The sequence below is a fragment of the Dendrobates tinctorius genome, unplaced genomic scaffold, assembly GCF_039654945.1.
Source record: "Dendrobates tinctorius isolate UK_male_01 unplaced genomic scaffold, ASM3965494v1 ptg000111l, whole genome shotgun sequence".
NCBI lineage: Eukaryota > Metazoa > Chordata > Amphibia > Anura > Dendrobatidae > Dendrobates > Dendrobates tinctorius.
Window position 1 is genome coordinate 30,453,284 of NW_027361779.1, and position 15,910 is coordinate 30,469,193.

General features: G+C 43.7%; 1 protein-coding gene across 4 annotated transcripts; it reads right to left on the bottom strand.

The window, feature by feature from the left end:
• Positions 1-3,280: 3,280 nt before the first annotated feature.
• Positions 3,281-14,169, bottom strand: SMIM8 (small integral membrane protein 8). Of its 4 annotated transcripts, none has more exons than XM_073589616.1 (3): positions 14,108-14,169; positions 10,267-10,464; positions 3,281-4,261 (listed from the first exon to the last, which is right to left on the bottom strand). In XM_073589616.1, the coding sequence occupies exons 2-3, from the start codon at positions 10,402-10,404 to the stop codon at positions 4,103-4,105; spliced, it is 297 nt and encodes a 98-aa protein (XP_073445717.1). In that variant the 5' UTR covers positions 10,405-10,464; positions 14,108-14,169; the 3' UTR covers positions 3,281-4,102. The 4 variants fall into 4 exon arrangements, with proteins under 4 accessions (XP_073445717.1, XP_073445714.1, XP_073445715.1 ...); XM_073589613.1 differs by lacking the exon at positions 14,108-14,169 and adding an exon at positions 13,987-14,099; XM_073589614.1 differs by lacking the exon at positions 14,108-14,169 and adding an exon at positions 13,931-14,004.
• Positions 14,170-15,910: the final 1,741 nt, after the last annotated feature.

The following is a 15,910-nucleotide window of genomic DNA, read 5'->3' on the forward strand; positions in this document are numbered from 1 at the left end:
TTCAGCTGCAAAAGCAGATCAGCTTTTTAAAAAACCGCATCACCTGAAAAGTTTTTGAGCTCATAGATGTTTTCAATAGCAAAAGCAGATTAGAAAAACGCCACACAACCTGACATGCTCATTCAGCCCAAAAACGGATCCTCACAAAACAATGTGTCTGAATGTCATATCTTGAGACCCATTGACTTTGCTGGGATTCCCAGAGTCACTGCATTTTACTGCAAAAAACGGATCCGCAAAAACGCTGTGTGTGAATCATGGCCATAGCCAGCGAGGGGCAGGGGGTGCAGCTGCCCCTCCCCTAGAAGCAGGGGCATGCACCTATCAAAACTCACTTGTATGCTGCAGTGCTCCCGTCCTGCACCGGCTCCAGACTGCCGGCGGGCAATCTCCCCTCCTCTGTCCTGTCCTCTGCTGTCTTCACCAGAGAGAAGAGGGGGAGGGGTGCCTGCCCTGCACAGGATCCGATTCCTGGGCCCCGAGCTGGAGAAAGTGAAAGTACTACTGCTCATCTCTGTCACAGGAAGGTAACTAATGCTAATATTGTAAGTGATTATTATGTGCTCTCTGTAAAAGGAAGAGCTTAAAAAGACTCTCAAAAGATGCTTCATGTTTCTTGAAATGGATGCCGGAACACGTCACAGAGTGAACTATTTTGCCATCAATGTTCGATATGTTTGTGGCAACAAAGAAATTGTTACCACTGGCAGTAAAAGATACTAAAGCTCATCACAGCAGCCAGTTTCTCCAGGCCTTAGTGGAAAAAGTTCTGCAAGATTATGAACTCAAAAAAGAACAGGTTCTTGCTATTGTAACGGACAAAGCTTCAAACATGATAAGTACAAATAAATTGATGAATGAGAGTAATGAACAACAGCTAGAAGAAAATTTAGGATTCAGTATGTTGGAGATGGAAGGCCACAGTGCTGTTCATGTAACTGAGGAACAAACAGATATTACAACAGAAGAACAGCAAAATTATACTGTAGAAATAGATGATCTTGTTGAAGCTGCTTCAAAACACTTTCATATTCATCACATGCTCTGTGTTGTGCACACGCTGTAGCTGGCAATAAGAGTCTGCAAGATGGATATGCTGGAAATCTGATTGAAAAAGTGAGGAAATTGGTTATTGCCGCCAGAACCCCTAAAATTGATTCCATCTTGAAGAGAAGTGCTGGGAAAGGGGCAATTGTTGATCAAGCCACTCGGTGGGGCAGCACTTATTTAATGATTGAGCGATTGCTTGAACTAAAACCGTTTCTTATAGATATGGTGAACCCTCAGGTAACCCTAAATGAAGGTCAATGGATACAGGTGGCTGAATTGAAGGAATTGCTTAATCACCCATTTACCGTGACTAAAAAATTACAAGCTGAGGATTTAACTCCTGGCATTTTCATAAGGGAGTGGAAGAACTTGCTATTTTGCCTGTCCCAAAGAGGAGGTTTAATCGCAGATGGCATTTCTGCTTCAATGAAACGGAGAGACACAGCTATTGGAAAATAAAATTTTTCTGGCAGCTGTTTATGTGGACCCAAGTCATCGTATACTGCTTGTTGATCAACAGCTTACTAAAGGAAAAGAAGCTCTGACTAAGGTAGCAGTTAGGATGAGTGGCCTACATGGGGACTGCCAGGCGCAAGAGAACTTGGGTCCTGACAGTGCTACCGCTGCCATATCTTCATCCTCATCAGATGAGGAGTTTGACTTTGACAAGTATTTGGATGACATGGAGCAGGCAAAGCGTTGCTGCAAGGAAAAAGATTTCACTCCGTCTCCTATAGCAAGCAGATTGACCATATTTCAGCAAAATGTTTCACTTGCTCTCAAAGAAATAGAAAAATTCAACCGTTCATCAAAACTGACTGTGCATGAGGCAATTCCTTTATACCCGGAAATTGTTAGAGATGTTGCCTATTATTTATATTCTACTACTCGCTCCAACCCAAGTTAGTGTAGAGAGGTTGTTCTCTAGCCTTAAAATTATTAGGTCAGATATGAGGTCATCTATGAAGGAGGATCTGATGGAGGCAATTCTATTTCTTAGAACAAATTCAAACTGCACAAATGTCATTTAGTATGTTTTTTTTTTTAAACTGTTTTTTTGCCACTTACATAGTTTATTACATAATATATATATATATATACACAGTATATGTAATCGATATTACATAGTGTATTACATATTTATAATTTATTACAGTTTTTTGTGTTCTAAAGTTGTATTCCAATAAATAGATATTATGTTCTATCTAAATATCTTGATTATTGTATCATAAAAATGATTAAATGTCTGATGTTCACATTGTGCTACATTTTTCACTAAATAGAAGCAATATATGTGGGAGTTGGAGTCGGTGTAAGGGAAATTGAGATCGGAGTCGCAGGTTTGGCTTACCGACTCCACAGCCCTGTGTGAAACTAGCCTTAGGTTGGGGTCACACTTGCGAGAAACTTGCACGAGTCTCGCGTCTCAATACCTGGCACTCGGGACCGGAGTGTGTGGCTGCATGTATTTCTATGCAGCTGAGCACTCTGGTCCGAGTGCCGGGTATTGAGACGAGAGACTCGTACGAGTTTCTCACAAGTGTGACCCCGGCCTAACTCATAGATATCCTTCGGTCCCAGGTCAGAAACCACCAAAGCTGGGGGGGATTCATAAGTCTGTAGTCATGAAGAGTGACTGTAGACATCGATTTGGACCGCACAACCCCTATAAAATGATTGGCCCCACCGTGAAGCACCAAGCAGCAGGACTTACAACAATCATTCGGTGCTGAGAGTCCATTTAAAGTGCACCTTCCTATCTACTTCACCCCCCTCTAGTTTGATTGACAGGTCTGGCTTTATAGAGCCAGAGACGGGCAGATAGCAATGGAAAACAAGTAGGTGGGAGGGTGCACTGAACTGTTGGCCATGGCAAGTGTGCACTGAGCGCCTGTACTTGGTAATAAGACAATTTTTTCAAATTGCTTCAAAAGTATACTTTTATGACTGCAGCAAAAAAATGTTTAAATCCATTGCTGCTCCTGCATCACTCTGTAATAATACAGACACTTCAGTGATTAGACAATGGTTTTTGCATTATTATAACTTTTTGACATCTGAAATATATATTATATATCAGATAAGTGTACATTTACTAGCATGCAACAAAATCTCCAAGAAATTACTTCTTCCAGAATCTTTGTTGATCACCGATTATCTTCAAAATAAATGTATTAATCTCCCTGATGTGCATTATTAATTAAAAGATCTGTAATGAAATCAAAACACAGCCAAATAAAATAGGATTTATTACATTTAATAAGCATTACCAGTACTTCCCTAATATATTCACAGGTATAGGTTTTTTAAAAGTTTGTCATTTTTTTGCAAGAAGATGTGAAGTTTAGAATAAATTTTGGTCTCTTTAACCAAAACTTTAATTTGCCTGTAGGAAAAAAACTAAAAGATTTTATAGATGACAGACTTTTGGCTGTAATTAGAGATGAGCGAATATAATCCGAACCAACTATTGAAATATTCGTTCATCTATAGTTGTGATGAACAACGGGATATCTGGATTTTTCATCCATCGTATAAGAATAAAAAAATGCCTGGTTACATTAGCATATAACATTATAAATAAATTTCTCAAGATCTCCACCGCACCTATGAGGCATACAGGTAAGACTGGTTTAACCATTCAATGTTATGTCCATAGTGATAGATCAAAATCGTTCAGGGGTGACAGATTCCCTTTAACATCCTGCCTATGAGCTCTAGTGTTGACATTATATGATTTGGCTATTTCATAGGGTAACAACTATATAATTCAAAAGTCAAAATAGAGCATGTTACGCTCAAGTCTCCTAGGCTTTAGTCCTATGTACATATTTTCAGTCCTTTCAATTAGATCTATTCAGAGAAAAGTAGCAAAATCTTCTCCATGCACGATTTTATCTTCACCACTGAGCGCCAGGACAATGTCTGCATTACGCAGCCACCACTTGCTCTCTTTAGAATGTTTCTTAGATTTTATAGCATTATTGCTTGCTGCTTGTGACAAAACTTGCTAAATATTGTCGAGAAGGAGCCAAAAGGGAATTATAGTGACTCAATCCCACTTGGATGCTTTTCTTCTGGTGTATCTGTTTCCTTCACTGTCAACCGCTTCATACACTTCTCTCTTATTTTCCTCTGTTGCATGTAAATAGGCAATATATGCAACACACGCTGTAATCGAAAAAAGTCCAAAAGCCATAACTGGTTTGTTCTGCAAAATAGAGAAAAAAAACAAAATAAAATGTAAATATGTAATTTATTCCGGCTAAAATGAAAGGGTTGTTCTCAAGTTGTCTCCTGAGCAACACACAGCTTGAGCTAATTTTTAGAGCTCCGACGGGGGCATCTATCTATATATAATGCTAGGAGCGTCTCTCTGTCCGAAGCTTTTATAGGCTGAAGCGCCAGCGCAGTCTAGCTCCAGACAGAATAAGGCACCCAGCGTATGGCGGTACACGTAGACACTGAATGCATACCGCTATCTCCGGCACCATACTTACCTGACCGGGAGGTGCTTCTCTTCTCGCCGGAGACCAGGGCAGGAGTTCGTTGTCAGAATCGCGCATGCGCATAGCGCTATCCGGCGCCATTTTACTGAAGACACATTTGCAGTGTGTCTTCAGCAATATGGCGCCGGACAGCGCTATGGGCATGCGCGTACTCGGGTGCCAGACTCCTCCCCCCAGCCTCCGGCAGAACGTGACAGCGCTGGAACACAGGGAGGAAAGGTAAGTATAAATGTTTTTTTTGTATGTGTGCAATTTAATAGGGGTGAGGGGGACCATACATATCAGAATAGGGGGGTGTGGGGTAGCATGCATACCAGGAAAGGGGGGTGAGAGGACCATGCATACCAGGAAAGGGGGGTGAGAGGACCATGCATACCAGGATTGGGGGGTGAGAGGACCATGCATACCAGGAAAGGGGGGGTGAGAGGACCATGCATACCAGGACTGGGGGGTGAGAGGACCATGCATACCAGGATTGGGGGGTGAGAGGGCCATGCATACCAGGATAGGGGGGGTGAGAGGGCCATGCATACCAGGATAGGGGGGTTGAGAGGACCATGCATACCAGGATAGGGGAGTGAGGGGACCATGCATACCAGGATTGGGGGTGAGAGGACCATGCATACAAGGAAAGGGGGGTGAGAGGACTATGCATACAAGGAAAGGGGGGTGAGAGGACCATGCATACCAGGAAAGGGGGGGTGAGGAATATGTATATCAGGATTTGGGGGTGAGGGGACCATGCATATCAGGATTGGGGGTGAGAGGACCATGTATACCAGGAAAGGGGGGTGAGATGACCATGCATATCAGGATAGGGGGGGTGAGAGGACCATGCATATCAGGATAGGGGGGTGAGAGGACCATGCAAACCAGGAAAGGGGGGTGAGGGGACCCTGCATACCAGGATTGGGGGGTGAGAGGACCATGCATACCAGGAAAGGGGGGGTGAGAGGACCATGCATACCAAGAAAGGGGGGGTGAGTGGACCATGCATACCAGGAAAGGGGGGTGAGAGGACCATGCATACCAGGATAGAGGTGTGAAGGGACCATGCATACCAGGATAGGGGGGTGAAGGGACCATGCATACCAGGATTGGGGGGTGAGGGAACCATGCATACCAGGATAGGGGGGTGAGGGAACCATGCATACCAGGATAGGGGAGTGAGAGGACCATGAATACCAGGATAGGGGAGTGAGGGGACCATGCATACTATTATAGGGATGAGGGGGCCATGCATACCAGGATAGGGAAGAAAGGGTACCATGCATACCATTATAGGGATGAGGCGACCATGCATAGCAGGATATGGTTGAAGGGGTACCATGCATACCAGGATAGGGATGAGGGGGCCATGCATAGCAGGATAGGGATGAAGGGATGCTATGCATACCAGGATAGGAGTGGGGCAGCACATACCAGGATGGGAGATCATATACCAATAAAAAATGCTCACCACCCGGGCGTAGAACAGGTTTATAGCTAGTTGACTATAATGGTGCTGACAGAGCAAATGGCCGCTCTGTTGTGCATCATTTTCTTGTGTGTACTCTGTATATCTAATCCCAGTGCGTCACACACTCTGTATAGCTAATCCCAGCGCGTCACACACTCTGTATATCTAATCCCAGCACGTCACACACTCTGTATATCTAATCCCAGTGCGTCACACACTCTGTATATCTAATCCAAGCGCGCCACACACTCTGTATATCTAATCCCAGCGCGCCACACACTCTGTATATCTAATCCCAGCGCGTCACGCACTCTGTATATCTAATCCCAGCGCGTCACACACTCTGTATATCTAATCCCAGCGCGTCATACACTCTGTATATCTAATCCAAGCGCGCCACACACTCTGTATATCTAATCCCAGCGCGCCACACACTCTGTATATCTAATCCCAGCGCGTCACGCACTCTGTATATCTAATCCCAGCGCGTCACACACTCTGTATATCTAATCCCAGCGCGTCACACACTCTGTATATCTAATCCCAGCGCGCCACACACTCTGTATATCTAATCCCAGCGCGTCACACACTCTGTATATCTAATCCCAGCGCGCCACACACTCTGTATATCTAATCCCAGCGCGCCACACACTCTGTATATCTAATCCCAGCGCGTCACACACTCTGTATATCTAATCCCAGCGCGCCACACACTCTGTATATCTAATCCCAGCGCGCCACACACTCTGTATATCTAATCCCAGCGCGCCACACACTCTGTATATCTAATCTCAGCACGTCACACACTCTGTATATCTAATCCCAGCACGTCACACACTCTGTATATCTAATCCCAGCACGTCACACACTCTGTATATCTAATTCCAGCGCGTCACACACTCTGTATATCTAATCCCAGCGCGTCATACACTCCACTTATCTACGGTAATTCCACCGCGTGATACATTCCCCGTATCTAATCCTAGCACATGACATTGCACACAGCATAAACACTGTGATCCTAAATGTCATCCTCCCTTATCCTTTTGCAAACACCCAGAAGGAAAGAGAAGTGAGATCACACACGTGAGCAGATCTTATCCACTAAACTCGGTTTTCATAGAAAATATAAGCAGCTGCTCCCCCTAGTGATTAAAAGTAAAAGTATGAAAACTGTTGAAATTATTTTCATATTTTATACCATGTAAAAAACATTTTTTTACTTAAAATATTAATACCGTACTTTATAATAAAAAAGTATTATATACACTTTTTAATTAAAAAATGAGGATTTCACATTCACTTAAAATAAATCTAATGTCCTGAAATTTTCACACTGGCTACAAAACCTCATATTAGCCTTAAGCTTCCCGTTTAATTTTTATTTTTTGCAGCAACATGGACATAACTAGCAATAGATTGCATCTAACCTACTGACTTCTATACAAGCCATTTCTGCTTACAATGTGATTGTGAATGGAGGTGGAAGCAGGCCAGCTGTGGCCATCATCTAATGTGAGTGGAGAATCCTGTGTTATCTACTGTGTACAATGGGCGGATACCTTTATTGTAATGATGATAATGAGACAGCTGATAATGTATCTAAGAAGCAGGAACTGCCGGTCTAGTATTGGAACAATAGCAAGATTTTTGTAATATTGTAATATATGTGAAATTAACCCCTTCATGATATACGACACATATACGTCAAGTCGTGTCTCCTAATTTGATGTGGGCTCCAGCGCTGAGCCCGCACCTTTTCCGGCATATGACAGCTGATAAAATCAGCTGTCATGTGCCCCTACCAGTCACGGGTGGAATCGTGATTCTCCTGCGGCTGTTAACATGTTTATCTCTGAGAGCGGCATTTAACAGTGACGTCAGCGGGAGTCCCCACAATTTAATACAACGAATTAACCCCTTAAATGAACCCCTACAACTCCAAAATTTTACCCACAAGCCCTCATATAATTAATAGTTATAGACATAAAAAAAAAAAAAAAAACATGAAATGAAATGGTTAACTATATGTAAACCATGTGTCATTTCATGTCGGGCAGGAGAATGTTATACAAAAGCCGGCTAATGTTTCAGCGGCTATTCTGCAATTAAGAACTGTATGAATTAGAAATATAAATATAAATGTGTCTCTATGACATGTATAAAATATATATTTATTTAATGTGTCTAGATCTATTAATTCAAACCGGACACGGGTCGGTGATGTTACTGTATTTGAGAAAAAAATGCCGGCTTTTGGTGCGATTTTATCGCAACTCACACATCGGGTCCGTTTGCAATCCAATTATTTCACGCCCCCATAGACTTGCATTGTCGAATCCGATCCGAAAATCGGTGACAATCGATTGTCTCGGTCCGAGGATCAGATCCGATCAAAAATCGCATGATGTGAGCTGCCCCGTAGAATAACATTGGGACGAATGCAATGCGATTTTTTATCGCATTGCATTCGTCCGTTTTAATCGCCAGTGTGATCCCGGCCTTAGGCTATGTGCCCACGTAGCGTTTTAAAACGCTCACTAAAAACCGGACTCCTTCCCCGAAATCGCGCGTTTTTTTCCACGCGATTTCACCGCGATTATGATCGCGATTTTGCCGCGATTTTCGCGTGCGATATTCAAGCACTTTCCAAGCGATTTGAAGCATCGCTTGGAAAGTGATTGACAGGTTGGTCACACTCGTCAAACATAGTGTTTGACAAGTGTGACCAGGTTTTTACTATTGAGGCCGCCTATGCGGCATCAATAGTAAAAGATAGAATGTTAAAATGCTAAAAAAAATAAAAAAAAATCGGGGTATATTTACCTTCCGGCGTTCCGCGCTGCATTCCCGGGCCTCAGCGTTCCCAGTGATGCCTTGTGAGACCTGTGATGACGTAGTCTCACGTTGCTATAGCGATCTCGCGAGACCGCTAGAGTCACGCAAGACTACGTCATTACAGGGCCTTGCCGCAAGGCATTACTGGGAACGCTGTGGCCGGGATGGCAGCGCGGGACACCGGAAGGTAAATATACCCCGATTTTTTATTCTTTTTTTTACAGGGGTATGGTACCCAGGGCCTGGAGGACAGTCTCCTCTCCTCCACACCGTGGGTACCAACCGCACATGAGACACTTAACTTCCCGCATGGTGGGCATAGTCACATGCGGGAAGTAAGCGGTTCTCATGCATTCCTATGGGTGCGGAATCGCAGCAATTGTTTGCGATTCCACACAAAAGAATGAGCATGCTGCGATGTTTTCCGCGATGCGATTCCGCCGCGGAAAAAAACGCAGCATTAGCACAGCATGTGCGGAATGCCATAGGAATGCATGGGGGGCGTTCTGTACACAATTTTTAAACGTTTTCGCGCCGAAAATCGCGGCATAAACGCTTAAAAATCGCTACGTGGGCACACAGCCTTAGCCATTAAAAGGTATCAACCACTGAGGACTCTCAATTCTGAATATTTTTCTATCTACTGGCTAACACGGTACAAAGATATACAGCTTTCCTGTACAATCAGTAAACTAAGTAACAAGAAAAAAATTAAAAACACCAGAATTATGGTTTTTGGTCACTGCAACATTGCAGTAAAATGCAATAACGGGAGATCAAGATCGTATCTACCCCAAAATGGTATCAATAAAAACATCAGCTCGGCCTCAAAAAATAAGCCCTCACCCAACCCGAGATCATGAAAAAGGGAGACGCTATGGGTCTCGAAATAAGGCGCCATTCATTCCTTTTTTTAAGAAACTTTGGATTTTTTTTTTTCACCGCTTAAATAAAAAAAAGAACCTAGACATGTTTGGTGTCTGCAAACTCGTAATGACCTGGAGAATAATAAAGCCAAGGCAGTTTTAGCATTCAGTGAACATGGTAAAAAGAAACAACCCAAAAAATAATTGTGGAATTGCAATTTCACCCTCATATGGCCTTACTGACAGAAAAATAAAAAGTTATGGCTCTGGGAAGAAGGGAAACAAAAAACGAAAACATGGGAAATGGCCCGGGGGTGAAAGGGTTAAAAAAAAAGCCATTAGGAAACAACTGTGTATTCAGCTATAAAATATTAAAGCCCTCTTCAGGATGCAGCTAACCGTCTGCAGTTGTTGGTGCTAATTATACGGCTCTGGTAAAGAGCTGTAATCTGTTCTGTTTTCTTCTAATAATATTGGTAAGGACGGCCTCGGAGGTGTGAGGTGGTCTTACTATACCAGAACCATAATCAAGAATATGCCTTACAGGTTTGATGAACAACTCCGGGTTCACGGCTCGGAACAGACTGGTCGTCTTCACCCCTCTAAATCCAGGGGTCCGATAGTCCTTTTCTTTGGGGACATCGCTTTTAATACCAGAAGGTTCAGAGGATGATGAGGACATCTTCACGGGTGGAAATGGCAGCAGGTTCTGGGTACTTCTGGGATATGGTTAACGTTTAGTCTGATTTATAAACAAAATGAGAAAATTAGGCATCGGGGGGGAATCAAGTACCAGAACAAAACCCAAAGTATCTACAGTATTGATAAACTAAAACAGTACCACAAGAAAACTAATAAACTTTCAGAAACCGGTGATTTTGCTCACCACCAAAAAACTACATCTAGGGCTTGTCCAGAGAAAAACATTGTACTGATGTTTTCTGCCCGGAATCATCAGACACCACACTGACCAATGTTATTCGACAGGGCTGTTCCCCAAAAATGCAATATTCTCTTCCATATATTGGATAAGACTTGGCTAATCAAATCTATGGGGGGTGTAAAAATATATAAAAAAAATCTGATTCCAAATAGACTATACATAATGTATTCAATTTTGATTGGATCCGCAACCCCTCACCCCTAGCTTCCATGAATGGAAGTACTGGATTTACAAGAGTACACTCCACCTGTACTCCTGCTCAGATCCATGGGATTTCTGGATTTTCTTACCACCTTTCACCTTCCATTTTTTGGAAATGCTATTGAGGTATGACATAAGGCATCTTCACCTACTGCAGTACATTGCACTTGGAAATTCCACAAGGCACATTATTAGGTCAAGCTGTGGTTTGAGGCGAGTGGTCCTCCAGTAGCAAAGTATGGCACAACCGTAGCCATGAGAGAAAACATTAAAACCATTTAGGAAAAAAAAAATGGAATATCATTGATTATCTGGCGACAACAGCGCCTGTCAATGGGTGGGATATAATAGGGTTAGGGCTAATTCAGACATGTTTGTAAACCGGCCTGAACACAAACTGCAAATACAGACTGGCTGCGGATCTCCCGCCCTGAGCATGACTGCTTCATTCATGTCAATGAGGCTGTCACGCTCGGGTCAGGAGACTCGCGACTAGTCTGTGTGTTGCGATACGGCTGTTACCCCCCTGTACAAAAAGATATCGCCGCTTCTGTAAAAGTCCAGTCAAAATATCAAATTAACACAATCAATAACGGTAGAACGAGGAAAAAAATCAAAACACCGTAACTGGGGTTTACAGTCACCACTGCTCCCTAAAGAAAAATATAAAAAACAATCAAAATAGAAAATGGTGGCACAGCGCATTTGTGTTTTCACTAAATAAATAAAAAAGTTTGACAAAAACAGTAATGCTTGAGAACCAGGTTTTCAAGTTATTTTTACCATACAATGCATGCCATAAAAATGAAATCCAATAACCTGTCAGAATTGCATATTTTTCACATTTGGATTTTTGTTCTCATTTTCCAGTATACTGCATAGTAAAACGATTGGTATAATGTAACCTCTTCATGACCTATGAGTATAGGTACCTCATAGGTTGTGTCCCAGTATTTGATGAGGGTTTCGACACTGAGCCCGCAACTCTTCAGGCACATGTCATGTGCCCCTAACAGCTGTGGCTGGAATTGCGATCCACCCGTGGCTGTTAACATGTTAAATGCCACTGTCAATTTCTGACAGCGGCATTTATGGTAACTCACGCTGAAGCCCTATGTGTAGGACAAGCGATTGAATGACCTCAGCTTCAAGTCTCCCAAGGGGACTATTTCAGTAAAAAGTAGAACAAAAGTGTTAAAAAAAAAAAATATATATATATATTAGTCAAATTGGTATATATATCCCAAACAGCACACTGTAAGGCTGTGTTCATACGTAGTGTTTTTTTTTGCGTTTTCGCCGCGATTTTAAACGAGCGATTTTGCCGCGAAAGTGCAAAAAAACAGCATCCCATGCAATCCTATGGGATTCCGCACATGCTGTGCTAATGCTGCCGATTTTTCCGCGGCGGAATAGCATCGCGGAAAGATACGCAGCATGCTCATTCTTTGTACGGAATCGCTGGAAAATCCGCACACATAGGAATGCATTGTTCCGCTTACTTTCCGCATGTGGCTGTGCCCACCATGTGAAAAGTAAGCAGAACATTTGCAGATGGTACCCACGGTCCGGAGGAGGAGAGGAGATTCTCCTCCAGGCTCTGGGTACCATATCCCTGTAAAAAATAGAATTAAAATAAAAAAAAAAGTCATATTCTCACCTTCCGATGTCCCTTGCAGCATCAGCAGGCCTCAGCGATGCTCCCGGCAGGTCCCGTTCCCAGTGATGCATAGCACCAATGACCTTTGATGACATTGCGGCGACTGCGATGTCATCAAAGGTCATTGGTGCTATGCATCACTGGGAACGGGACCTGCCGGGATTATCGCGATGATCGGGAACGCTGCGCGGGACGTCGGAAGGTGAGAAAAACACCTTTTTTTTTTTTTTTAAATTATTTTTAACATCCTATCTTTTACTATTGATGCCGCATAGGCAGCATCAATAGTAAAAAGTTGGTCACACTAGTCAAACACTATGTTTGAAGAGTGTGACCAACCTGTCAATCACTTTTCTAAGCGATGCTACAGATCGCTTGGAAAACGCTAGTATTCTGCAAGCTAATTCCGCTTGCAAATTGCTAGTTTTTCCACAGGAAATATGCGGGAATTAAAATGCAGTTTTCTTGCATATTTCCCGCGGAACGGATTTCCGGAATTCCCGCAGCAATTCCACAACGTGTGCATATAGCCTAAGAGGATGTTATTTCACCAGAGTGCTGGTATAACTTGTTTAGCTGATGAGAAAGTGTGCCGCTAAAACAAATATATATAGATAAAATTATGTGCTAAATACGATGTCACTGAGGGCTCATACTCACATACGAGAAACTCGGACGAGTCTCGCACGTCAATACCCGGCACTCGGATCGGAGCGTTCAGCTGCATGTATTTCTATGCAGCTGAACGCTCCGATCTGAGTGCCGGGTATTGACTTGCGAGACTCGTCCGAATTTCTTGCATGCGAGTATGAGCCCTGGTTACCTTTACCTTAGAGAGGGGAAAGCTGGGTACATTGATCCCGTAAGAGATACAGAGGTCAAATACAATATGCTAAATTCAGTAGCGCGCCGGCGTGCTAGACCCTTTCAAACAGACGCCGCGTGTGCTCTTACCCCGGACACGCTTTCCCTCATCAGCCTCAGAGAGGCGGTGGTATCTCTTTATGCAAGTGGGCCGCAAACAGCATACCCAGCTTTCCTGATGAGATCAATGTACCCAGCTTTCCCAACAATCTGCCTCTCCAAGCCACAGGTAACCAATGGCATGTTCAGTAGCAGACTGTATGTAGCATATTGGAGCTCTGTCTCCCTTATGGGATCAATGCACCCAGCTCTCCCCTCTCTAACCAGTTACACTTTCAGTGACATATTGTATTGAGCCCATCATTTTAGCTATATGTTTGTTTTAGTGACACACGTTCTCATCAGCTAAGCTAGTGACACCGGAGCTCTGGTGACATTAATAACATGCCCTTACACTGTGACCCTATGGTAGGCGGCAGCATTGGTGTTTTACTAATGCCCGTGCACTTGTAGCCGTCCAGGGAAGCACCGGGCACCCACCCCCGCTACATCCACTGTGTAGGGCCCCCGGGAGGTCACACGTCACGTGCTCACACCTTTGCTCCACCGTCCGGGATCGGCTCCCGCCCTGCAAACACCGGAAGTCTAGGAACCAGAACAAACGTTGAAGTACACAGCGACATCTAGTGGCTGGAGTATGAACAGCACGTTACTCACTGATCTGGCACGGAGAGTTGTTGGGAAGACCAGGCTCTGGCCTGCGGAGGGCGCTCTCCTCACTGAGGTTGGGAACATGATAAAGACTCGTGTGCTCAATGTTAGGTGTTGTTTTATCATTTGATAATATACGTTTATTGTTCCTATGAGTTGGACTGAAGGGGGAGCGTGCAACCCACCAAGCTCCAGCAGCATTAATGAGGGGCGGAAACCTTAGTGATTGGTGCTGATTTTGACTTTTGTTATCAACGAAAAGCATTTCAAAGATTCCTCCTGTCACAATCGGACCCATGTAATAAGTGGACGTTATTTACCCACTTAAAACACACAGGGATTTTTTGTTTTCGCACTTTTTCCATAACTTTGTTTTCTACGTCGCCATGTGGGCGCTTTTTTTGGGGAGAACAGCTGTATCTGTGACTGGCGCCATTCAGTTTACAGTTTAATGGAAAATGTGGGAAATATCAAGGAAGAACAAATCACAATTCCAAAATGTTTTTGGGGGGTTTTGTTTTTCCATTTATGCTAGAAATGAGATGGCAACGTGCGCCATGTACAGTGAGACTAAGCTTCCATAGGATTTCGGTATCTTCTGGGACCCATAACTAGTCTGTTTTTCCCTCTCTAGTCCTTTGTGAGGGCAGTATTTTGTGTGAGGGGCCGGCTTTTTCATGGAAACCCTTTTGCAGTACATATGACGTTTTGATCCCTTTTTATTGTATTTTTTGAGTCAGATGAAGAGCGTTAGAAACAGCAATTTTGGTGTCTCAACTGTAATAATCCGCCATTTTGTCTAGTGTTAATTTTTATTGTTGTTACAGGATTTTCTGCGGCTGTTTCTTTAGGCCGTGCCGCATAAATATGACTACTCATAATCATGGCAGAGGCGTGTCTAAGGGGAGGGGTTAAACCGGGGCATGTGCCTAATGCAGCAGTGTCTTCCCCAGCGACTGCATTCTGCCTCCCCCGGAATGGGAGTCAGCAGTTCTCTGAGAAGCAGACCCGAGTACAACTGAAGCTCTGGCCACCGGGTCAAAGCAACATGTGATCACGCTGCTGACATCATTTGCCGGTTCCGAGAGCGTTGGTGGACTGGTAAGTGCTCTACGTTAATGAGGCTGAAAACACTGAAGATAAAGGGGGAATTTACTGTGTGGGGGTATTTACTGCCTGGGGGGTATTTACTGTGTGTGTGTGGGGGGGGAGATTTACTGAGGATTCTCTCGTTCCAGCAATTTGCATACACGTGGTCACATGCCGACTAGACATGCGTGGCCTCTCACTCTAGTCGAAATGTGGCCAGAAGTATACAAATCTCATACTTGTGCAAGGGAAAATCCTAAAAGTGTGCAGTGCATGCGCTGTGAGAATTCAGAAGCCTGCAGTCACCTATAAGTGATTGCAGACTTTCATCACAAACCTGGACGCACGCCTTAGTTATAAAATAAAGCCCTGCAGCCAATCCTAACAGCATGTAATAGACTCAATGTCAGGATTCATCTCTGCTTGCTGGTTCCAGTAGTCATCACATGGCTGCTTCGTTCATGCAGTTTTCATATTTACGGTCACTTGACAACAAGCTTCTCTTCCTGCTTCTCTCAGTTTTCCACTGAGCATTGAATTAGGGAGAGCAGCTAGTCAGTATGTGACTAAGGCCGGCGTCACACTAAACGTATGGAAAATCGGTCCGAGTCTCCCTTCCGAGAGTCGTACGAGCGTTCTCCGTCTGGTCATCCGTGTGTAATACGTTTGCAATGCAATGATGCGATTTCCTCTCAGCCATGTGTCCGTATGACATCCGTA

Excerpts from the sequence above, each read along its gene's own strand:
- SMIM8 (XM_073589616.1), bottom strand. The coding sequence starts at position 10,404 with ATGTCCTCATCATCCTCTGAACCTTCTGGTATTAAAAGCGATGTCCCC. Across the intron at positions 4,262-10,266 it reads CGGAGTTGTTCATCAAACCT|AACAAACCAGTTATGGCTTT; the intron begins GTAAGGCATATT and ends TCTATTTTGCAG.